Raw genomic sequence first — 26424 nt, forward strand, 5'->3', positions numbered from 1 at the left:
TTTTCAGAGTAATTTAAAGCAAGTTCTGGAGTCACTGGTGGGGAACGTTTCTAGGAGTGGATTCAATACATCTAGTGTTCATAAGGGGCAAAACAGCCACAGTAAGGTTTTTGGGTTTGCCCAATGCAGGGGAGATTTAAAATCCTCCGATTGCAAACAGTACGTGGCCACTGCAAAAGCCGGGATTATATTCGGCACTAGTTACGAAAATCGTATTTTTGAAGGATGCAACAAAACTTCTGCGTCCATGATACTAGATGCCTGCTTATTATGTTATGACAATCATAACTGTGATTCTCATCTTTTAAAGTAGATGTTTTCGAACATGTTGTTATAACTGTGACTCGTTGCTAACTAAAGTTGTATGCATGGTTGATATTGGTCAATTACCAGACATGGAAACTCTATAACGCAGAGAAAGCTTTGGAAGTTATGGATACCACATTGGAGGGTAGTTATTCTGGGGAGGAAGGGATTAGGATCATTAAAATGGGTCTTCTGTGCATTCAGGCAGCTCCAGCGTTAAGGCCTTCAATGTCTCATGTGGTGACGATGTTGACCTCTGAGAAAGAACATCTTCCATCGCCCAAAAGAGCCCCTTTCATAGATCTGAATAGTGTGGGTAGTACAACAACTTCTAGCACACCATCCGATATCTACTCTGCAGCTGTCGATCCTTCATCATGCATCATAGACTCGAGGTGAAAATCTGCAAATGGTTTTTTGCATTATATTATCCTAGTTTACTGTTGGACTTCTATGTGTGTATTAGTTACACGACTCGGAGAGGAGATTATGCGCTTGTATTACTAAATTTAAGGATCGGTAAAATTGTTTTCTGGGCAGAACCATGGAAGGTCGGTTATCGTCTACTCAGTCAATTTGACATGTACTATTTTAATATCAAATGGATGGGTGGTAAAATCATTTTCATGGCTGAAACCATGGAATCGTTTTCAATTTGACATGTACTATTTTACTATCAAATGGATGGGTAACAGTAAACACTGATGTTGTATATGAAAATAAAGTTATATTTTATCTTATATTGAAAATTATGGTTATCATTTTGAATTCAAGACTATGTATACTTTTTTGGCGGACATGTGATTTTATTTAATTTCATGGATTGAAGTAATTTTTCAATACATATAACACAAGCCTGCCTGATATTAACGGTTTTAGATCGATTATAAATTTGATTTTGATAAGCTTAAAACTTTAATTTATTTATTAACCATATATATCATTAATAAAAGTGGTAGATATCGTCGAACCCAGACCTCCTCTCCGCAGATAGCGACGATGTTGCGATGACTGGCCTTTGTCAACAATCGGCCACTTCCACGAAAGCCACTTGCGAAGACCTTGAAGGGGCCATCAAATATCTGGAACTTGCAGATGAATGCAATAACTTCAACTTGCCAAAGCCATTGCCGACCCACCTCTACTCATCTAATTAGAATAGAGGAAAACGTTGCGGGAACGCCTGCACAATGGCGATGAAGATGAAAGAGCTAATTAGCAGCCTCTTCCTTATCGTAAGTGTGTGTATGCTTATGCCCCTCTCAGCTGCTGTTCCGTTCAATATTCCCGTTAGACGGTTTTGTGAGAATAGCGAATATACCAACGGTAGCGCTTTCAAGAGTAATCTAAATCGGGTTCTGGAGTCATTGGCGGGGAACGCGTCTACGAGTGGATTCAATACATCTAGTGATGACGGCGGGCAAAACAACCACAGTACAGTTTATGGGTTTGCCCAGTGCAGGGGAGATTTAAACTCATCCGATTGTAAACAGTGCGTGGCCACTGCAAAAGCCGCGATTATATCTGGCACTGGTATCGGCACTAGTATTGTTGGAGAATGCAATAAAACTTCTGCGTCCATTATACTAGATGCTTGCTTATTACGTTACGACAATCATAGTTTTTCCAACAACTTTAATGAGAGCGCAGAGAACTTTCTTATGTGCAATCCCGAGGAAAACAATTAGACAGAGTTCAAAATTACTACTTACGACCTGCTCCAAAATGTTCTGTTTAAAGCCGTGAAGAGTCCCAATCTTTTTGTTGCGGAGCAAGACGTTGCGCCTTATAATTCCACAGTTCTTATCTACAGCTTGGCGCAGTGTTGGGATGCTCTGTCCAAAGAAGACTGCAAGGCGTGCCTGAACTTTGCGTTGTCTGAAATATATGACAATTGCACGGCTGGAGCTATTGGATTAGAATTCGGATCTGTGAATTGCTACTTGCGTTCACAGCTTTATCCATTTTTCAATCCTCCAATTATCTCGCCGTTGCTGTCACCGTCACCGTCCTCATTGCCCTCGCCGCCAGAAAGCTCTCCAGTATAAGTATCTTCTTTAACGTAGTATCACATAGTTTAACATAGTCTCTTCTTTAACATAGTATCACGGAGTTTATAATTATCTTCTTTCACAGAGTTTATCATTATCTTGGGGATTTTGTAAAAAATTCATTTTGGTGATTTTTGTGGTTCCTTGTGCAAATTATCTGAGATTCCTTGTGCAAATTTGTAGAAGCAAAAATATCCAACGTGCTTCGGGTAATTCTTGGATGTTGAAATCTAATTTCAACTGGGCAGACGTACAACGCCCAAAACCGCCAGAACGAAACCATAAACCATTTTATGCATATCGGACCGCCTTCCTGCAGAAAGCGGTTTCTGTACACAAGAGCCCGATACAATATAGTGCAGACGCATGGCTCTCCCCATACGTAAGCAAGTCTGACTTTTCGGGTGCTATCGTTCAGCTGGAAGAGGCCTCCCGATATTCTCCTCCGCCGTCCGATCTGTTCCATCAGTCTCCGCCGTCCATCGTTTCAACATGCATTCGAGCTAGCATTTATGAACTTGCATGGAGTAAGATTTAAGTTTGGTTGACCATACCTGTTATTAATGCAGTGTCATATGCGTTGGTAAAATATTGAAGTTCTTTATATACGGCATATATTCACATACAAAAAAACGTTTTTTTATATGGCATATATATATTATATATGTTATGTTTTTTTTAATGTGCGTTGACCATTTTTGTTATACAAAAAAAACTCACGCGTATGTAATGAAGTGAGTATGAAATGCACAGCGTGGGCAACAACAAAAACACACCAGTCTTTTGTTATTGATAGGCACAGCAGTGCATAAGATGTATGTTGCTCATTGTAATGTAACTCTGTAGTGTGAGAGAGGATAATGCACAACAGTGATATCCACGAAGAACAGAGGAGCACATTTTTTTTGGTAAGCATGTGTAATTTTTTTTTTACAACAGTAATGTAAAAGTGGTTTTACAACAGTAAAAGAAAAAGAGAATTTTACCCAGCAGCGTAAATTCTCAGGTGGAGACAGAGTTTTGTTGAATGTTTTTTTTGGGTAAATCCCTCTCAGCAAAGAGGATGAAGTTTGTATCAGACATTTTGTTTTAATGAATAGAAATGTTTTTATGGTGATGTAATACTCTGTTCTTCAGTCATTTTTTAAAAAAGCTTCCCTGTGCACAAAAGATCCTGTGGAGAGGAAACAGAGCATTGCCTCTGTGGAGTTTATTTTGTTTGTTTTTGGGATTTTCTTAGAAAAATCTCCAACAGTGGTATCAGAGCAGGCTTAGGCTCTTTGAAAGTGTTCAAGAAGCTGAAAGGAGGAGTCTTTTGTTGCAGCAGTAAATCTTCTCCAGCAGAGTGAAGACACAGTCAACAAAAGATTCAGGTATTCTTCAAAGTTTTCTTTTTGTTACTGCTGAAGAGACAGTCAGTGTTTTAAATACACAGTCAAGGAATGGCTAGCACAAGCACTAGCATGGGTATGTTTAACACCCAGCTCCCACAGTTTAATGGGAAAAACTATGACTATTGGGCAATAACAATGAGAGCCTTGTTTGCCTCACAAGATTTATGGGAAATAGTTGAAGATGGTTTTGAAGAACCAGCAGATGAAAATGAGTTTAATAGATTAACTCCAGCAGAGAAGCATCTGCTGAAGAGCAATAGGAAGAAGGATTCAAAAGCCCGTGTGTTGTTGTATCTAACAGTAGACCAGAGTGTGTTTCCAAGGTTAGCAGTAGCTAAGACAGCAAATGAAGCATGGCAAACCCTCAAGACAGCCTATCAAGGCATGGAGAGAGTGAAGACAGCAAAACTACAATTGCTGAGAAAAGATTTTGAGAATCTGAGCATGAAGGACTCAGATAATATTGACTCATTCTTCACACATGTGATTGGTTTGGTCACATAGATGAGGACTCATGGAGAAACCATTGAAGAAAGGAGTATTGTGGAGAAAATATTGAGGGTCTTACCCTCAAAGTTTGATGCGATTGTCACAACCATAGAGGAGACAAAGGATCTCTCAAACTTTTCAGTTGATGAGCTTCATGCATCACTGATAACACATGACCAGAGGTTGAGTAGAAGTGAAAACTCATCTCTAGAGCAAGCCTTTAAGACCCAGATGTCTTTTGGAAGAGGAAGAGGTCAAGGCAGAGGAAACAAGAGAGGAAGAGGCAGCCATCCAAATCAGAACCAAGGCCAAGGCAGCAGCCAACAAAGAGGACAACATCATGCTCAAGGACAAAGGTATGAAAAATCCAATGTCCAATGTTATTATTGTAAAAAATATGGGCATTATGCCAGTGAATGTAGGAAGAAGCAGCATGATATGAACAATAGATCAAATGCAAATGTCACTAGAGAAAATAGCAGTCAAGATAATGTGTTGTTAGCTTGTAACATGGCTGAAACAAACAGTGAAGACATATGGTTTTTAGACTCAGGTTGCAGCAACCATATGACAGGAAACATAGCCCTCTTTTCTGCTCTAGATCAGAATATGAAATCAGATGTCACACTAGGAACTGATAGTAAAATCTCTGTTATGGGAAAAGGAGAGGTAAAAATATTTACAAAGCAAGGAGAAAAGAAAACCATAGCAGATGTCTACTATGTCCCCAGAATGAGATGTAACCTCTTGAGTATTGGACAGCTTGTTCAAAAGGGGTACAATGTTTTATTTAAAAATGATGTGTGAACCATCATGGATATTGCACCTAGCAAACGATGCATTGCTGAAGTAAAAATGACAAGGAACAGGATGTTCCCTCTTAGGATCAGGGCAGATTTGAAAAACAAGAATGTAATTGCAGCAGTTGCCCAAGAGGCTTTCCAAAGTGTGCCAAAGGATGAAAATTGGTTGTGGCACTTGAGATTTGGACATCTCAATTTTGGAGGTCTAAACTTGTTGAGCAGAAAAGGAATGGTAAGAGGATTACCATTGATAGAGAAACCAGACAGCCTTTGTGAAGGCTGCATATTGGGAAAACAACACAGAGAAAGTTTTCCATCAGGGAAGAGCATAAGGGCAAAGGCACCCTTAGAAATCATCCACTCAGATTTATGTGGACCAATGCAAGCTCCATCATTAGCAGGCAGCCAATATTTCCTAACATTCATTGATGATTTTACTAGAAAAACTTGGGTATATTTCCTTAAAAACAAAAGTGAAGTGTTTGAGAAATTCCAAAATTTCAAAGCACTTGTGGAAAACCAAAGCGGGCTGCATATTAAAGTTTTGAGAACTGATAGAGGAGGTGAGTATATCTCCAAGGAGTTTCTACGTTTTTGTAGAGAAAATGGAATTCATAAACAGTTTATAGCTAGGTACACCCCACAGCAAAATGGAGTTGCTGAAAGGAAGAATAGGACCATCATGGATATGGCGAGGAGCATGCTGAAGGAAAAGCATTTGCCAAATGATTATTGGGCTGAAGCTGTAAATTGTGCAGTGTATATTTTGAACAGGTGTCCTACAAAAGCAGTGTTGAACAAAGTGCCGGAAGAAGCATGGAGTGGGAGAAAGCAAGGAGTCACCCACATGAGAGTTTTTGGATGTGTGGCTTATGCACACATACCAGATCAGCTAAGGAGGAAGTTGGATAGCAAAGGGGAGAAATGTATTTTCATTGGATACAGTGAGGAATCCAAAGCCTACAGGTTGTATATCCCATCCACCAAGAAGTTTTTTGTCAGCAGAGATGTTCAATTCATTGAAGAGGAAGCTTGGGATGGAAGCATAGAGAAAACAGTGAATGTTAAAAACTGTTTGTCTCATGATGAAGATGATGAGGAGGTGGCTGAAATGCATCCCCAAACAGCAGCGCCAACACAAGGACAGCAAGGGACACCATTGAGGATAAATGAAAGTGCTTCATCAAGCACACCACAAGGAGGAAATTCAAGTGCATCTTCAAGCACTTGCACACCAAATGAAAGAGGTAAGAAGTTTAGAAATCTAAGTGACATTTATGATGAAGGAATGAATTCCTTGTTTTCTTTATATTGTCATGTTGATGATCCTATTCATTTCGAAGATGCAATTAAAGATAAGAAATGGATAGAAGCTATGGATGAGGAGATGAATTCCATAGAGAGAAACAAAACATGGGATTTGGTTGAGCTACCAAAAGGCAAAGAAGTCATTGGAGTCAAATGGGTTTATAAGACCAAGAGCAATGCTGAAGGCAAGATAGAAAGGCATAAGGCAAGGCTGGTTGTCAAAGGATACAAGCAGCAGTATGGGAGAGATTATGAGGAGACTTTCGCCCCGGTTGCAAGAATGGAAACCGTGAGAGCAGTGCTGTCCATAGCAGCACAAAACAAGTGGAAAGTTTACCAAATGGACGTGAAGTCAGCATTCCTAAATGGAGTGTTAAAGGAAGAGGTTTATGTTGAACAGCCTCTAGGCTATAAGAAGAAAGGTGAAGAGCACAAAGTGTGTAAATTGAAGAAAGCTCTTTATGGGCTGAAGCAAGCGCCAAGAGCATGGTACAGCAAGATAGATTCATATCTATTGGATAATGAATTCGACAAGTGTGAAGGAGAACCTACCGTCTACATCAAAGAAAAGGATGGTAAAATTTTAATTGTTGTGTTGTATGTTGATGATGTTATTTTCACGGGTAATGATGATCAGCTCATTAAGAATTTTAAATCAGTCATGAAAGAGGAATTTGAAATGACTAACATGGGTTTCTTGAGATACTTCTTAGGCATAGAAGTAGATCAAAATAAAAGGGGAATTTTTATCTCACAAGCTAGATATGTAAATCAAGTGTTGGGCAGATTTAACATGCAAGAATGCAAAGCACCGATCACTCCCACAGTAATGGGATTAAAGCTCAGCAGAGAGGACATCAGCAAGGATTTTGATCCTAGTTTGTACAAGAGTATTGTTGGCAGCCTTATGTATTTAACAGCTACTAGGCCTGACATTATGTATGCTGTTAGTTTAATTTCCAGATTCATGGAGAGGCCAAAGGAGGCACATTGGCAGGCAGCAAAAAGAATTTTGAGGTATGTCAAACGTACCAAAATGTTTGGAATTTTATATAATGTCTCAGAACATTCAGATTTGGTTGGATACACTGATAGTGATTGGGCTGGAAGTGTAGATGATTGGAAAAGCACTTCTGGTTATGTCTTTCATATGGGTTCAGGAGCCATTTCATGGGCTTCTAAGAAGCAGTCCATTGTAGCATTGTCTACAGCAGAGGCTGAATATGTGGCAGCTACAACAGCAGCATGTCAAGCAGTTTGGATGAGAAGGATGTTGAGGAGCTTAGGCCAAGAGCAAGCAAAAGCGACGGTGATTTTTTGTGACAATAGCTCTGCTATTGCATTGTCAAAGAATTCAGTGTTTCATAAGAGAACAAAACACATTGATACAAGGTTTCACTACATCAGAGAATTGGTGAACAATGGAGAAATTGTCTTAGTACATTGCAGGACTCAAGAACAGGTAGCAGACATTTTGACAAAGCCATTGGATCAGAAAAGCTTTGAATTTTTGAGGAAGTGTCTGGGTATGACTGAATGCCCAGCAGTTGAAATTAAAGGGGAGTGTTGAAATCTAATTTCAACTGGGCAGATGTACAATGCCCAAAACCGCCAGAACGAAACCATAAACCATTTTATGCATATCGGACCGCCTTCCTGCAGAAAGTGGTTTCCGTACACAAGAGCCCGATACAATATAGTGCAGACGCGTGGCTCTCCCCATACGTAAGCAAGTCTGACTTTTCGGGTGCTATCGTTCAGCCGGAAGAGGCCTCCCGATATTATCCTCCGCTGTCCGATCTGCTCCATCAGTCTCCGCCGTCCATCGTTTCAACATGCATTCGAGCTAGCATTTATGAACTTGCGTGGAGTAAGATTTAAGTTTGGTTGACCATACCTGTTATTAATGCAGTGTCATATGCGTTGGTAAAATATTGAAGTTCTTTATATACGGCATATATTAACATACAAAAAAAACGTTTTTTTATATGGCATATATATATTATATATGTTATGTTTTTTTTTTAATGTGCGTTGACCATTTTTGTTATACAAAAAAAACTCACGCGTATGTAATGAAGTGAGTATGAAATGCACAGCGTGGGCAACAACAAAAACACACCAGTCTTTTGTTATTGATAGGCACATCAGTGCATAAGATGTATGTTTCTCATTGTAATGTAACTCTGTAGTGTGAGAGAGGATAATGCACAGCAGTGCTATCCGCGAAGAATAGAGGAGCGCATTTTTTTTGGTAAGCATGTGTAATTTTTTTTTTACAGCAGTAATGTAAAAGTGGTTTTATAACAGTAAAAGAAAAAGAGAATTTTACCCAGCATCGTAAATTCTCAGGTGGAGACAGAGTTTTGTTGAATGTTTTTTTTTGGGTAAATCCCTCTCAGCAAAGAGGATGAAGTTTGTATTAGACATTTTGTTTTAATGAATAGAAATGTTTTTATGGTGATGTAATACTCTGTTCTTCAGTCATTTTTTAAAAAAGCTTCCATGTGCACAAAAGATCCTATGGAGAGGAAATAGAGCATTGCCTCTGTGGAGTTTATTTTGTTTGTTTTTGGGATTTTCTTAGAAAAATCCCCAACATTGGAGTAGCAGCCGCTACGATTGGATTAATTGCAGCGATAACCCTTTGGAAGCTGAAAATTTTCTCTCGTGGGAAATATTGGGAACATATTTCTGAAATGAGAGGTGTTGAAATTGTAGATGATTCAATGATATTATGAACCATTTCCCTATTTCCTTTTCTCAAAGATAATAAATCGCTTTGGAACTGTTTTCACAGAAGGCGAAGGAGCAATTAGCTTGTCTGCGACTATAGCGAATCCCGAACTTATTTTCAACTACGAGACTTTGAGAGGGGCCACGTCTAATTTTGAGGCACAGAGAAAGCTTGGCGAAGGCGGTTTTGGATCCTTCTTTAAAGTGAGGGTTTGGTTTTACATCCAGTTTAATTTATTTAAATGTAGATAACATTGTTAATGATTAAACCACATAAATATTCTCGACTGGGCATGATGCTTCTTGATCAAGAGGGGGATTTACCAGATGGAAGAGAGGTTGCAGTGAAACGCTTGAAAATAGGCTCAAGTCAAGGAGATGTCGAATTTCTGAATGAAATCAATTTGATCAGTTGTATTCAGCACAGGAACCTAGTGAAACTGCTTGGTTGCTCAGTGATAAATTCAGAAAGGCTACTAGTTTACGAATACCTCCAGAACGGTAGCCTCGACAATATTATATTCGGTACCTTCTCCCTCTTTAATGGCTGCACCGATCCTGATTTGTTCTAGTTTTGAGTTTGTTTTGTACCTTGCTAATCTTTTTAGTGTATGTTTTGCAGATATAGAAAAACGCCATTTACTTGATTGGAGACAGAGGTATGAAATCATAGTTGGAACTGCACGAGGGCTGGCCTATCTTCACGAAGAATCTGAAATTCGAATCATTCATAGAGATATTAAAGCAAGTAATATTTTACTCGATAATAAACACAAACCCAAAATCACAGACTTTGGCTTAGCCAAACTGTTTGAAGACGATAAAACCCATGTCAGCACTAGAGTTGCAGGAACTTTGTAAGTATTCTCTCTCCAATATCGTTCATATAAATTTCAGAGGGTTATTAGGATATTGAGATCTCATTGTACACACTATTGTGAAGTGATTACATGGCACCTGAGTACGCGTACCGCAGACAGCTAACAGAGAAAGCGGATGTATTCAGCTTTGGAGTGCTGGTACTTGAGATTATCAGCGGAAGAAAGAATTAGAGTTCAACTCAAGACACAGAGTTTCTCATCGAACGGGTATAGCCATTGTGGTTCTCATCTTTTGAAGTAGATGTTTGCGAACATGTTGTTATAATTATGATTAGTTGCTAACTAAAGTTGTATGCGTGGTTGATATTGGTCAATTACCAGACATGGAAACTGTATAACGCAGAGAAAGCTTTGGAAGTTATGGATCCTGCATTGGAGGGTAGTTATTCTTGGGAGGAAGGGATTAGGATCATTAAAATTGGTCTTCTGTGCATTCAGGCAGCTCCAGCGTTAAGGCCTTCAATGTCTCGTGTGGTGACGATGTTGACCTCTGAGAAAGAACATCTTCCTGTGCCCACAACCCCCCCTTTCATAGATCTGACGATGTTGACCTCTGAGAGAGAACATCTTGCTTTGCCCACAAGACCCCCTTTCATAGATCGGAATATCTACTCTGCAGCTGCCGATCCTTCGTCATCCATCATAGAGGCGAGGTGAAAATCTGCAAATGGTGTTTTGCATTATATTATCCTAGTTTACCGTTGGACTTCTATCCATGTATTAATTACATGACTCCGGAGGAGATTATGCGCTTATATTACTAAATTTAAGGATAGTAAAATCGTTTTCTCGGCGGAAACCATGGAAGGTCTGTTATCATCTAGTTAGTCAATTTGACATGTACTATTTTAATATCAAATGGATCCGTCTTCTGAGTAAGAGTAAAGACTGATATGGTATATGAAAATAAAGATATTTTATTTTATATTAAAACACATGGTGATCATTTTGAATTCAAGACTATGCATAATTTTTTGGCGGACATGTGATTTCATGTATTGAAGTCGTTTTTCAATACATAAACAACCCTGCTTGATATTAACGGTTTTAGATTGATAATAAATTTGTTTTTGATAAAATTATTTTTCAATACATACACTAGCCTACTTGATATTAATTGTTTTAGATTGATTGTAAATTTAATTTTGATGAGTTTAAAATTTTAATTTAATTATTAAACCATTATATCAATAATAAAAAAAAAAGTGATATAAATAAAATAAAAGTCCCACATAAGTGGGACGTTTTGTTTGCACCTTAAATTTATCTTAATTATTGATTCACAGAATATTTGGCAATCGAACCGATATAGGCACCGTCAATTAAATGGCCATCTGATTGCCATCGAAATAAGGATGTGAAAAAGAGTGGGAGTATTTTATGTGAAAGTGATGAGGCAAACTTGCACTAGAGGAGGCCCTAGCAACAGTTCTTCACAGCCAGCAACATATTTCTTGACAGTTTCAACATAAAGACACGAGAGAGCCGCATCAGATTTGGGAGGGACTTCTTATTATTCATTTGGTCCAACACCTCATTGTACGGCTCAACAAAGCAATTTTTGGTGCAATTTCATGGATTGATTCATGTGTTTGATTTTCATGGTTTTTATTTCTATGTTTGCTTTGTTATTTATTGTAAAGAATCCCTAGGAATATTACAGTCATATCAAAGCATGATCTTAGCTAGTTGTGGGGAGGATAACGAGATCATGGACGAATCGAAGAGGTAGAGCTAACAATTGGTGAGGTAGAACCAACAGATTCTAGAGGGGATGCAACAACTGATACATAACCAACACAGAAGCCAATTACATACACGCACATCCTAGCAGTACAACACCCACACGTATGGTCAGTCTGACCATCCTACTATGCCTAATTCCTTGGATGAATAGGAGAAGGAAAATTATAGTTCAAGGGTTGGACCATCATGTAGAGGTGGCAATTAGAGGATGAGACCCGGAGGCGATTTTGCTGGTGGACACCTGGTTTTAGACATCAGGAGACTGATGAGGAAGTCGAACATAAAGTTGAGGCCATCCAGGGTTTTGAGGAGCATGTCGATACACATAGTGTGACACAGGAGCCACCCTTATGGGAGTTTCCTTTGTTAGATCCGATTGACACATTGGTCGAGATAGTTGGGCACACACCCATGGGACCAGCCATTCACGGGGTGCCAATAGGCATAGAGGTACCCAGATCTGTGATAGAGTTCCCAGATGATAGCTATATACAGCAAGATGGTGAGCTCCTTGAGAAGCATGAACTAGATGAGAATGTTATGATTGAGGAGGTATCTGTGGTGGGGTAGCTCGAGACTCTGATTGAGTCCATGATGGGGAGGATGGACAGTCATATTTTGGGTCTACCATCAGTGTGGAGAAGAAAGATGCATAGGAAGAGTTGCAATACTTCCATTTGGTAGCTTTGTTCATGCTTATGTAGATGGGGCCTGCAGTACTATTAGGCTACTTATGCACGTTGGAGGGAGAGTGCCTAAGTTACATAGAGAGATTGTATATGTTGACCGGGCTAGTGAGATGAGGCGACATGAGTTGAGCAGGTCGCAACACTCGCATGATGGAATTGCTACTATTTGGGTACCCTTTCATTTTATACCTCTCATGGGGTTGGGTGGCACGAGTTATGTAGTTGGTACTTGATAGGGCTAACTAGGTTTTTAGATACGTCCATGGTTAGGAGCATAGTTCAGTAAGGGTCATGGTTTTCCATAGGGGCTCGAGGGTTGGATCATCGTTGTGACCTAGGTGGGACTTCCCACCACTCCATGGATTGGGTCAGTCAGGGTAGTAGCAGGATGGTGGATCCAATGATTGGAATCACCCCTATTTTCATATTCCCACTAGAGTTTTGGGCAACACCCATGAAGGGTCAAGCTGATAGAGGGACAAGAAGACTCAATGAGTTGTCTTGGTATGTTGGCCATGTCTGGGGACATAGGATGATTAGTGTACCTTGGCAAGAGGTTGTGAGAGGTGGTGGCATCGAAAAGCCACTAGATAGTTCCTTATATGGAGAAGAGGACTTCCCATGTATATATGGGGCACAATGGTCACAATGGTCACCTTAGGGACACCCCCACAGGTACATAGGAATATTCACATGTTAGATATCTTAGGGAGGATTAGGAGAAGAGATCCACTTATCTAAGATTATGGAGATCCATTCATCGAAGGACTTAGTGATGTGACTATAGGGGTGATGATGTCAGTCAGGTGCAGGTCGAAGTGTACTATCACAACTTTAGGCCATGACACCCAGGAATGCGTAGGAGCATACGAAGTTGAGCAGTGGTTGGCATGTCGACATGGAGGTGCATTGTGGTGTGTCGTAGTGTGCTAGATTGCATTGTGGAGTAGGAGGAACAACTCACATCACATTGAGTATAGGGATAATTAGTGGTATGCAGTGACATATGGTGGGACACAATGGGCTCTTTGAGTGTTGCCTCTAAGGAGACTTATGGGCATGGACGTGATATTTACCATCAGAAGCAACTCGCCCTAGATCGATGGGGATGTTGTTGAGCATCTAGGAACAACATGTTCAGTGGAGACAGGTCTTCGATTGGCTTATCAGCATATCCGAGGTGAAGGGAGGGATGTCCATAGGGTTACTCTTCAGTATCCCGACAAACTCTTGGTCATACCCTTGGGGACTTACCCACATATCACACTCCAATATTTCTTATAGTTGCAGGGCGTTTGGTTGTTTCCATTTGATGCTCTCAGTACAGGCAACAAGACATGAGAGGCTCACCCTAGGTAAATGGATGACACACAGTCATGGGCAAGAGGGAGACTCACTAGTTGAGAAATTTGGTGGGTTCACGAGCCGAGAGATATAGACTTAGAGATGTCATGGTTTACTATCGAGGTAGCATATGTTCCACTCGTGGGCTCAAACTTGGGGGGATGATTACGAAGGAGTTGCATGGTGCACTTGCAGCGAGACAGTCTAAGGCATTATATGAGCATGAGGTGCAGTGGATGGTAGACCTCATCTACATGAATATGTTTGGACTTTAGGAAATATCGGGGTGTGTTTTGAGGAGGTAGGATCACAGATTTCATGATGTGGTATGGCAAGTGTAGGGAAACTTTGAGTTCACTTGGTTGATTCACAACGTGCTAAGTCTATACATTGATTACACACAGGGAGAAAAGATATGGAATAGAAGGGTTCCAACAGTCATCAGGACCATGTCACAGTGAATATTGTTATGGAATCCAGTGATTCAGTTCGCTGATAGGTCACTCCACTTTGTGATGATCATTGACATGGCAGAGGGTGATCTAGTTCACCTTGGATTTGACACATGGGGGATCACTGAGACCTCCACAATATGGTGAGGCAAATTTATCATGTTGTTACTTAGGACCAAGATTGGCAGTGGATGGGTAGACATTGGCATCATGGAGATGCCTGGGCAGGATGAGCTTGGCCTTCACAGAATTTTCATCATCAGGTCTTAAGAGAGGAGGGTAAAGTCTGGTTATGATGGCGAGTATGTCATAGTCAGAGTAGCAAAGACACATTGATTGCAAGGTATTTCAGAGGGACTAAAAAGACCCAAAGTGGGAAGATCGATATAAAGACAATCAAAAATATCCCACCACCAACAATATTGCATACTATGGCCCAAATAGCAGGGGCTTAGGTGTTGCATGAAGCAACAAAATCTCATTTCTAGTACGCAATCGATTGTGTAAGTCCCACAGTCTCTAACTGGTGTTAGGGCTTGTTGGTTTGTATGAAATTCCAACTTATGAAGTGCAAGTTAGGAAGGCTGAAACAATTCGGTTTCAGATCCATTTGGTGATGTTATTTGTTGAACGTGCCATTGTTTTATTATCATTCATCTCCCAAACTACAAAAGCACTCAAAGCTAAATTGCATCCCCTCCATTGCATAGTGCTCGGAACTAGTTTTCTAATGGTACACAAAACTCCTCAAATGGACCTCGAAATCAAAAGATATGGCCTGTTAAAGATGGGGATTTTTTCACCTTTAAAAGGAGGAAAGAATTGCAGATCGGAGGTCTGGAAGCATATCGCAAATCACAATCAGAGTTCTTTGAAAGCATCAACAGGGGAGGGTATAGAAAACCAGCAATCACGAATCACATAGATCAGAGGTTCCAGCAACCCCGCATATTAGTGATTACAAATGATAGAGGACGAAAAACAGAGCGATTGTCGACATCACAACTCTCATATCAGAAGGATCAAGCGGCATCACACATCGACGATCAGGGGTCCATGGCACATGGCATATCAACACATCACATGTCAGATGTTTGATATATCGGAGGTCCTGTATCGACGAGGTGAATCGGCAATCGATGATCACAACAACACAAATGTGTCGCGCATTAAGGGCCCACACATCATATATCTAGAGAGACATCGACATATTGGCAGGACGCCAAGGTCACAACTCTAAACTGTTGCGATATCTCGAGTTGCAATATGTTGGTGTTAAAATGTAGGGAAAAGCTGAAAATAATTTAACAAAGAAATTCAATGTAAAACGAAGTTTAGGCAAGACTTTTCTCTCCAGGTTTTGGCACATCTAGGTGACACATGTCACCACTAAGGAAGTGCCACATGGCAGTGATGACATCACATCGGTAATTGCAAATTGGAGGTTGAGGATTATCGACACTTTGTAACGTAGAGAAAACATGAGAAAGTGCGATAAAGAGGCTCTGATACAAGGGTTGGCCCATAGTCACATAAAGATCTAAAAGAAACAGGGGCTAAGCATGAAGGGAGATCGGTGATCAGCGATCGGCAGTTATGGTGTGTTGTGCATCAAAAATGAATTGCCGATTGCAAACTTATGATTAGGGTGCTAGCCCGCGATCATATAAAGAGCCAAGGAACCAAGGGGTAAGAACTGAAGGGCTATCACAATCGGAGATCATAAACATGTTGCGGCTCTAATATAAAAACCACAACTGGAAACATCTGATGAAGAGGAGCTCTGATATTTGGCTAAGCACGCGATTGCTAGAGGAACTAAAAGGAAAGGGTCTAAACCAAAGGGGGCCTAAGGAGATCGGGGTTCACTATTTTGTAACGCATTTTAGAGTAAAAGTCTTGATACAACGATGCCCCGATAGTATGGTACAAGGATTTGAAGGTGGATGGGTCAGCAACTGAGGCATTGAATGAAGGCATGGTGTAGTGGTAAATCAGTATGGGCACTTAGGAAGACTTAATGCCTCAGTGTGGAGCTCCACTCAATCATAAATGTAAAGGAATGCCCGGAAAAACTCTACTTCTGCTCTATGACAAGAAAACATAGTTGATCGCTACCAACTCCAGAGAGTGGAGAAGGCAGGTAGTTATGGCAAAGGCGACAACAACTGACCGAGCAAATAGTGGTACACTTTGTGAGAGAGACGTGGCTCGATCAAGTGCCTTCACAGGAACAATAGAAGGACATTTTCCTCCATCATCATTTAGTTTCCCTCGTTTCTATTTCACTGTAATTTTTGTTTATCCTATAATTTTTATTTATTTTCAAGAAAGTTATCGAATCCTTTAGAATCATTTTAGGCAGCAGAGCTATTGTAGTCTGAGGCAACTGGCCAATCACAAAGCATACCCTTGGATGAGATATTTGGTAAATGTTGATTCAAACATTCCCCTTCTCTATATAAATGGGGGAAGAAATGCTTAATAGGGGTTCCATAATTCTGCACCCATAGTGGCCCAAATTCTTTGGTTCCATTTCAGTTCCAATTTCTTTTTCATGAAGGACATGAGCTGTAGATTTCTGAATGTAAATGGAATGGTGAATGAGACTCATTTTGAATATTAATGAAACTCTTTGGTGATTCCAATCATGGCAATGAGCATTATGTTTTCCCCTGTGTAACTATCATTTCATATATGTTTTTCTTTCTCTAAAATGGTGGGGTGAATCTGTCGGTTTCTATTTGATTCATGGATTTATATAGCCTGCTAAATAGTGAACAATACCTGTGTATAAGACGGATTTACCTATGTTAGTTTATAACCTGCAGTATCTGCGCATAAAACATACTTACTTGCATTATTTGATTAACCTCTAGTATCTGTATCAACACATATTTACTCATGTTTTTTGGTGATAAAGGTACCCATGAGGTATATGGCATGAAACCTTAATTTGTGCTCCACTCTTTAAACTATTTCATTTCCTCTCACTTACATATTTCTATCGGAACAATAATTTCTTATGATTTTGTATTGCAATCAGCCCTACGCACTGAATCCCCTCCAACCTTTCCTCCTCTTCACTCTACTGCAATGTCAATATTAAGTTGCCTATGGTTGTGTATCGACTGCCAAAACCAAGCATTTCTCTCTGAGGTTAGCTTGATTTACCCCTTGAACATTTGGATCCATGTATTGGCTTGAGTTTACCTTAATGAAGTCCTATTGAACCTGTTGTCCTTTGAGATAACCTAAGGTCAATTCATTATGCCAAAGCACCTATAATGTTTTGTTGTTTAAATGGTTGGATGACCAATGAACTATTTATAAATGGGTGCTTTAAACTTAGATAGATTCTTAATAAAATAAAAGGTTTTTCTTTAAATGCACATGGTTATTTTGATTTTAGTGGGATGGATAAGTAGAATATGGAGAACTATAAATGATTTAATATTCAAACTGAGTATTTAACCATTTACAAGCAAAAACTAAGAAAACTATGTTTTCTTAATCAAAAAAATATAATTAAACTATTACAGAGATCTACTATAATTTAGGTTCAAAGAGGAATTTATAATAACAGATGGTCTTGTAAATTAATCCATTATTTAAATTACAACTTCACAGAGGATTCAAAATGAAATTGATATTAAATTAATTTTTCAATCAGATGATTGTAAAAGAATTAATTTATATGAAGAATACATAATGAATAAACATGATGAAAACAACTCACTAAGAGAAAAACCATATGAAGTAAATCTAGAATATTTTATTATCTCAAAAATGCTCCAACTTAGTACAAACTTGTTTGATATTGGTTCAAGGGTTCAACCCTGAATACTTCGACATAATGAAGTATTTAAACAAAATTACAAAAATATTACAATTAATTCCTAAGTGACACGACATTCTATTATTAACTTAGAACTAACATAAAAGAAGTAATACGATCAAAAGGAATGAATCGAAACATCTGGCCATGCTTTGAAGGAGAACAATTGTTGAGTGGCCACTATTCGGGTGTTGCGCTGGTGAAGCTGACATGTCTTTCAATCCTGGAACTCACACAATTTATCCCACCACTCTTCATCTGGAATAACAATTTTTGTTACTTTGTGGTAGATCTCATCTACCTCAGTATACCTAACAAAAGTGGGTTTAACTGTAAAAATGTGTTTTATCTCATGTTGGATAAAACTTATTCATTAAAAGCTCTGTCAATCATAGAACCTTTGATGTTGGAAGACTTAGTTGTATCCATGGAAATGTCCTAAAGCTTCTTCATGCAGTCTTCTTTGGTCATTAACTTTTCATTGATTATGAACAGTGAAGGCAGCCCTTTCTTGTTCAATGCATCTAATCTATTGAAAAACGTATTAATTGCTACCTCTAGAGTGTGACATTTCTCTGCCAGTTGCACAAACAAGTTCTTCTTTGTTAGAACTTTCTTCACCTCCAGGATGGTTTCTATTCTTTCATCTACTCCTAGATCATCCAACTCATATATGTTTTTGGAATTGAGGAACTTTATGATGATGTTGGTTGTAGTAGGCATTTCTCCCAATTGAGCATTGATAGTGATAATGGTCTTCTTAGCTTTCTCCATAAGTTCCTTCTGTTCAAATATAATCTAGATACATGGCCAAATTTCATCTATATCTTCAATGATATTATTCCATATGATTTCTTTAACATGACCCGGTGTGTAGCCAACAGAAGACTCAGCTGTTGACTTCTTCCATGCCTCTATCTGCTTTTGAGCTCTCTGTAGCTCTGCTGCATGAAAATTTTCAGTGTTTGTTTGATCATCCTGTATAAGTTTGAATTGATCCTACAACTTTTTGATCTCTTCAGCCCGGAGAGACATGTTTTGTACTACATGGGCCAACTGATCTACAACATCTCCTATACTAGTTGTAGCAGATATGGTTGTAGGAATGGTTGTGATAGGAAGTGCTTCCAAAGGGACAACAATCTTTTTAGCAGCTTTCTCCTTTTATTTAATCAACTTCTCCATCTCTGTCTCCATTTACTTGAGCTGTGCACTCTGCTCCATGATGAACTTGATCATATCTACCATCAGCGTCTCTATCTAATCAATATCCTTAGCTAGAGGATCTTCTGTAGCTGGTAGTTTTAATTGGTTCCTTAATGCTTCTATGTCTAAATTATTTTTCTTTAAAATTTCCTCTTCAGCATTGATGTTTGAAGGGTCATAATAGATTTTGATCACCAAGTCCTCTAGGGTTTTAATCCTGGTTTCTTTGGCAAGTGAAGAGATCTTCTCCATTTTCAGTTGTGATTGGACATTTGTTGATGTAACCTATATATTAGACGAAATCATAGCAATGTTAGTGACAATAGAAAATATCATTTCCCCAGTCTGCTTATGCATCTCCATTTGGTCAATTGGATGCATATCTTTTACATCAAACTCAAAAACTATCTTATTGTAGTCTGATGTTGTCTTGGGTTGGGGAACTTGTGCATGGATGAATGCCATTTTCACTTCTCCTTTTTCTAAATCAAAGGCTGAAAACAACTTGCTTTGAGCACCGGAAGTCTGCTTCCAGAACTGATTGTAGGTATTAATCTTCAAGGCTTCATTTCTTACTTTTATCTCCTTGAAGATGTCCATTATACTCTTCTCTGACTCTCCTGTAGAAGATGTGTTGGTCTACATAAGATGTTGTTGCTCTAGTGAAGTCGTAGAGATACTATAAGATAGTGTGGTTTGATCACCCACTAATGAGGAAATAAGTGGCTCATTGGTGGTGAGAATTTTCTCCTGCTCTGAGTCCTTGTTGAGGCTTAGTTTCTAACTAAGCTTGGTCTTCTTTCTATACATGATCTTGAATCCTTCATTGAAAATTCATCCCCTCAAGGGGACTCTTCTTCCCTGGTTCTCTTGGTTTTTTTCTCCTTCATGGTAGGAGTCTGCAATGTAGATGATGATACCAGCTGTTCTCCTGCCTCTTGTAGGGTATTCTCAATCCATTCTAGCTGGTTTTTTTATTTCTCTATCTTTGGCCTAGCTGTGTGAAAATAAGGATTAGACTTGGTTTCCACTCTTAATTTAGAAATGATCCCTAATGGATCATATGACCAGGTAAAGCTAAGGCTGAACTGCATTTCCTTTAATAGCTTATCTGCTTCTGCCCCTGCTGCTACAAATGAAAGGCCCAATCTATGTTTTGATTTTAGACTGGGACTTCTTCTTGGCAACAACACAATGGATTTCATCCATATTGAGCATCTGCCTTATGTACTCCTGAGAAAAAATCCTCATTGGGAGGAATTTAGGCAGCTTGTAAGGTGTAACCTGACATCCAAATATTCTCAATTCTGTATAGTTTTGGTAGAGCTACCAATCCCATGTCTAAACTTGGTCTGATAGATGCAACACCTTTCTTATTTCCTCACTGATCCTCAGTTCTATTATACTGCTTAGGAGACTGACTGCTGGATGAGTAAACATTTCTATAAATTGTTTATATGTATATTCCTCTTCTTCCTTCATCACCAGAGTAGTCCAAAAGATGACCGATTGTTGGTTCCCGTCTTCATCTAGCTTTTGCAAAGAAAGGTTGATGTTGTCTCCTTGAAAGTATAAGAACATATAAACTAATACACAAGCATACTTGAATACCTCCTCAGTGGGGAATTTGATAAGCTGCCGATGAATTGATTTTGCAAGAAATTGGCTGAAGTTAACCACAACGGAGGGCTTAGAATCAATAGAGAAAATGGACAGAAATCCTATGATGGCCTCATCTACCCACTGATATGAGTAGTAGCCAAGGAGGTAGGATACAATTGTGATAATATGCTTGGATCTCTCAAGGAAAATGGAGGAGTGGTAAGGGGGATTTTTCTTTGGTAATGAAGCATCTCCTGTCAAGAAATGTTCCAAGGTTTGACCCTCTTGGAAAATTCCAATTTCTGGTACAGTTCAATTAGTGCTCCATAGGAAAATGGGGTAGCATTCTCTACTGTGGGGGCATGCATCATTTGATCTATGGCCTGAGGAGTAATGGTAAACAAAATTTCTCCATTAGGGGTAATGATGGCCCTTTGGCTTAGCAAATAAGATATATTACACTTTATAAAAAACTTTGGGGTACTGTGGGTAGGAGGAAAAATATAGTGGGGTAAATTAGACTCCCACAATTGGATGTCATCGGATTTGTCTACGTACTTGTCCTCGAGCCAGAAATACATCTCAAAAAGGTCGAATTCACAGAGAGATTCATGGATTTTATAGTCTCTGTCAGCCAAAGGAATGTGATGAAGATCTATGGGAGGATAGATCAGAGGATTGATAGGTTCCTTTGGAGGCTTCTTGGCTAAGCTAAAGAAAGGAGTGAAAACTGGATTGGGAATTTTAATACATATATAGGATTTAGGTTTTGGAGGTAAGAATAGAGGGAATAGGCTGAAAGCAATGAGAAAACAGTGTCACTGGTAGATGATAAAGTCGAAGTTTTAGTCCAAAAAACTTGTGAAAAACCAATAACAATGACAATGCATGAATTCAGTAACCTGTTCACAAGTGGAAGGGAGGTTTATATAATCAATTTGGTTTTTTTTGTTGAAGGTGGCACGGGTCTATTGGATTAATGGATAAACCAATTGATTTATTAATGGCTTAATTGTGGAGGGAGTGGATGTGATTTGATGGAGTTAATGGGCGAATGACATGGCAGAAGCTAAGTGGCAAGAGCGCAATGGGTAGGAGGGCAGTATCGGGAGTGAGGGAAATAAATTTTTGGAGAGGGGGAGGGTGGTTAGCGGTTTCATCCAAGGGGGGTCCAAAAAGCTCTAGCGTTGACATGTAGGGGAGGGCGCGGTTTCATATAACACCCATTTGGGACCCCCGCCGATGGTAAAGTTTGGATGGTGAGGGGGGCCGAAATGTCATGTGGCCTGTTAGATCTTGGGAGATTGGTAGAGATGAATTGATAGGTGGCGGAGGGTTAACTCATGACATGACGGGACACTTGGTGGGGCCGACGAGGGTTAAATACTTAATGCGCAAGGGGAATATTTGGTGTATGAGAGAGGTGTTAAAACTTAGCAATAAGTGGGTGGAGGATAATATGAGAAGAGTGGGAACTTTGGTTTTTTGAAAACTTAGGGATAGGATTAATACCAAAATAATTGATATATAATCCTTAGAGAAAACCTTTACTCCTTTGCCTTCTCTTCTGCACATGAAAATAATATTTGATATTTGATTTGTGGCGCATTTTAACTAGCACCCTGTGAATTTATAAAAATATGAAATGAAGCCATTCTTTTCTTTTTTCTTCCCTAACATTCTATTTATTGTTTGCCTTCTTTGTTTATGGCAGCTAACACCTAACATTTTATTGATATGGATGCCTATAAAACATTAAATGGGCCTAACATTTTAACTTTTCTTTCTTTTGCATCCATATCCTAACTTAACATTTTAAAATTATTTTTTGACTAATATACTAACTTATCAAAATCAAATAATGTTACAACCTTAGCTCCAGCTGGGGATTGCTTCCCCTTGTGGGATGTAGAGAACAAGAAGATCCAAGTGCCTTCTCCTTGGGTATGGAGTATTTTTTGAAATATATACTCACTTGCAAATTTTTCAAAGGTTAAATAAACTCTCCTGATATTTACAGATGATGAATGAATGAAAAATCAATATTGAATGTAATGTTTCAAGTATCTCCCATTAACTGGAAATGAGGAATAATCTCCTTCCAAATTTTGTAGGATGAATGTATTGTTCCCTTTGACATTTGCAATGCTAAATGGACCAAACCAGAGGTTGTCAAATTTTGCATGCTTGCCTTTATCTTCTCTCCTTGTATCCCATCTATGCACTAGGTCACCTTTCTTGAAATTTCTTTCCCTATCATTTCTATAAAATGGTTCTTTCATCCTATTTTGATATTTCCTTAGCTTGTACTGAATTTCATCCTTGTATTCATTCAACTCAATAATTTAATTAATCCTTCTTGAGAAATCATCTTTTTCTTCGTAGGATTCCTAGAGGAATCTCATAACAGGTAAAGTTAAATGAGTAGGAAAAACTACTTCCTTGCCATAAACTAATTGGAAAGGATACTTTCTTGTTGATCTCTTAGGAGAAACTCTGTTTGTTGAAATTGCATGGATTAGATGGCTGTCCTAACATTTTTTATGGTCTTCAAGAGTCTTCTTAATGACCTTAACTAAGCCTTTGTTGTAAGACTCTGCTATGCCATTATCCTGTGGATAGTATGGTGTAGAATGATGTAAAAGGATTGAATACTTTTGACATAACTCCATCATGTTAACATTACTGAAAGGTGCTACATTATCTATAACAATTTGTTGAGGACATCCAAATCTTGATAGGATGTTTTCTTTAAGAAATTTAATCACAACAGTATCAATTGCATTTTTAACAGGTAAGGCTTCTACCCACTTGGTAAAATAGTTTGTAGCAATTAAAATCCATCTGTGTTGATTAATTGATTGTGGATGAATTTTCCCTATAAAGTCCAACCCCCATTGTAGAAAAGGAGCATGGACAGATACAAAAACCAAAGGCAGTGCTGATAGTTTCTGCTTTCCCACAAATAAAGTGCATGGTTTGCAACTTCTTACTCTTGCTCCAACTTCTTTAAAAAGTGTTGGCCAATAGAAACCTTCTTTTAAAATTTTGTAGGTTGTTTCTCTCCAAGCATAGTGTCCACCACAAAATCCTGCATGAAACTGATCTATAATTCCCCCTGTTTCATTTTCAGTTAAACAAAGAAGAAGGATATTAAGAGGGTCTTTCTAGTATATATTAGCATTAATAATGCAATATTTTACTGCTTTAAGCTTCAGGGATTTGAACTGTTTCAAATTAATATCAGTTGGACATTAAAAATCCCTATGAAACTACACAATATCAGAGTATCAATCAGAGAGTGGATATTTCTAATCTATGTGAACAAGAATGGCTTGATCTGAAGAAAGAGGTTCTTGTGGATTCTCCCCTTCTCTAAGAGGAGGAGGTTCTTGTGGATTCTCCCCAGATATCAAGGAAGGTTCTTGTGGATTCTCCTCAGATGAAATTTCAGAAACCAGATTTATCCTCAATAATTTGCAATTGGATTCAACTAACAATTTGGACAAGCCTTGGCCTTTTACTAGCTTTATGGTCTTAATTTCAAGGTCAAATTCAAGGATTTTAGCAATCCACCTCCCTCTTCTTCCATCAGTATCAGGCTGGGTCAAAACAGTTTTAACAACATGATTAGGGACATAAGCTGTAATGTGTGAATGCAGGATATAGGTTCTAAAGGCTTTGAGGGCTTGAATTAAGGCATAAGCTTGTTTTTCAATAATATCATACCTAAGTTCAACATCCCTCATAACATCTCCCTCAACATCTACACTAGATGACTACATCCATTTAGACACTTGATTTTTATAACCAAGGTTTTTGGAAAGTTCAACTAAAGGTATAAGAATCTTGACCCTTTTCAATTCCTTTTCAATATAAAAATTTGTCAAAATGTCTTGTCAAATGAAAAGGTTTTAGAGGATGACTCTGTAGTCTGAGGTGTTGGAGTTTGTCTTTGGATGGTTTTCATTGCAAGTTTAATAATGGTGGTATATTTTGGACGTCTACCAGGACCTGATCTCAGTCTTAGAACATACCTCTTATTCAATTTTGCAATTAGAAATTCAGAGAATGCAAAGTATTTTGAAATTTGAGCATCTCCTTGTTCTTGTTCAAAAGACTGAGGTGAAGATGAAGGAACTATTTCCATTTGTACTTTTGAAGAATCAATATTATTGATATCTTCAGTGATTAAAGGGCCTGTATCCTCTAACTGTTAATCATCAATTAGCAAAGGTGGTTGAATGTTTTGATTAGAATTGGGCCTCTGAAGAATTTGCATTTGAGGAGTTATTCGGAATTAAGTTTGAGCTTGAGGTCTGACAATAGTTTGCTGAGAAGTTCTAGGTTGTGTTTCAATTTTAGAAATCCTATTAGAAAGGTTTCTGAGTAAAGATTTAATTTCATCAATTTTCTAGTCTTCAAGCTTAGATTTGGAAGAAGATGAATCAAAACCCTACCTTTTAGTTTTCTTTCTTCTTTCTCTGCTTTAGCTTTAAGCTTTCCAAAAGCTGACGTATTGGCTTCTACCTCTATAGCATTTGTTTGCATGTCTTCTATTGTATTAGAAACCCTTTCCCTTAGCAAGATTGCAAAATCATCATCAAATTATTTGGAAAATATGACCTTTGTAGCTGCTACTCGTGGTTTACAATTAGCAGGTATTTTATGATAGATTCTATTAAATATTTTGATGAATTTAGCAACTGATTCACGAGGGTTCCTCTTCAATTCTTCAAATCTAGTGAGAAAGTAAACATGATCTTTCTTTACCCCCCACTGGTTTTTAAAGATAGTTATGAGCTCATTCCACGTTCTAATAGAGTCAGCGCTAAGTTGCCTAAACCAGATCCTAATATGTCCTTCTATTAAATCTATTAAATCTTGGTAGATGTTTTAGATATCCATCAAGAAAATTTCCCAAGTTTGCAGGGAGAACTAGAGTATCATACCTTGCTTGCATAATGGGTCTAAAAGCTATAACAACAAGAGGAGTATGGGGTGATTGATTGGATTATGATGAGTTAGAGGAAGACGATGAAGATGAAACTGAAGGAGATGAAGATGAATCGTTAGGAGTATTAGTATGTGGAGGAAAGAAAGAGGGAGGAGACCTCGTTGAGGATTTCAAAGGGGTTTTAGTAACCAACTTCCGATCTCCTGGTGGAAATTCTTCCTTATAATCAAACAAAGGATTCGAATAGACAGAAAATGTCTCTTCAATATTAGTAGACATTGATGGGATAGAATAAGGACTTGGAGTAATGAAATCTTGAGGCTTGAACTTAGGTAAATGTAAACCCAATTCTTCCTCAGATGAAGGTGATTTGATAAGAATGGATGATACTTGATATGACTGAAGTGATTTTATTAACAAGGTTGACATAAGATATACTCCTTTGGAATGAAGTTCAGAAACCCTAGGAGGTAGTTCAGTCCAATCAGGATGGGATGGCACAAATGAAAAGGGATCTGGATGAGATGTCTTCACGGTGTAAAGTTGAAGAAGAAGAAGAGTTTCTATGTATTCTCCTTGAAGAGCCTCCCCTAATAAGTCTTTCTAGATCTGGTAGAGGGTT

General features: G+C 38.6%; 1 protein-coding gene across 1 annotated transcript; it reads left to right on the forward strand.

Moving 5' to 3' along the window:
- The first annotated feature begins 1496 nt into the window (after positions 1-1496).
- LOC149240713 (antimicrobial ginkbilobin-2-like protein) lies at positions 1497-2354 on the forward strand. The gene is made up of 2 exons (XM_089370291.1): positions 1497-1839; positions 2047-2354. Exons 1-2 carry the CDS (start codon positions 1497-1499, stop codon positions 2352-2354), a joined length of 651 nt encoding a protein of 216 aa, XP_089226417.1.
- Positions 2355-26424: the final 24070 nt, after the last annotated feature.

Source organism: Pinus tabuliformis, chromosome 8 (assembly GCF_031772625.1).
Source record: "Pinus tabuliformis cultivar Carrire ecotype Pingquan chromosome 8, CPIR1, whole genome shotgun sequence".
In the NCBI taxonomy this organism is placed as follows: Eukaryota; Viridiplantae; Streptophyta; class Pinopsida; order Pinales; family Pinaceae; genus Pinus; species Pinus tabuliformis.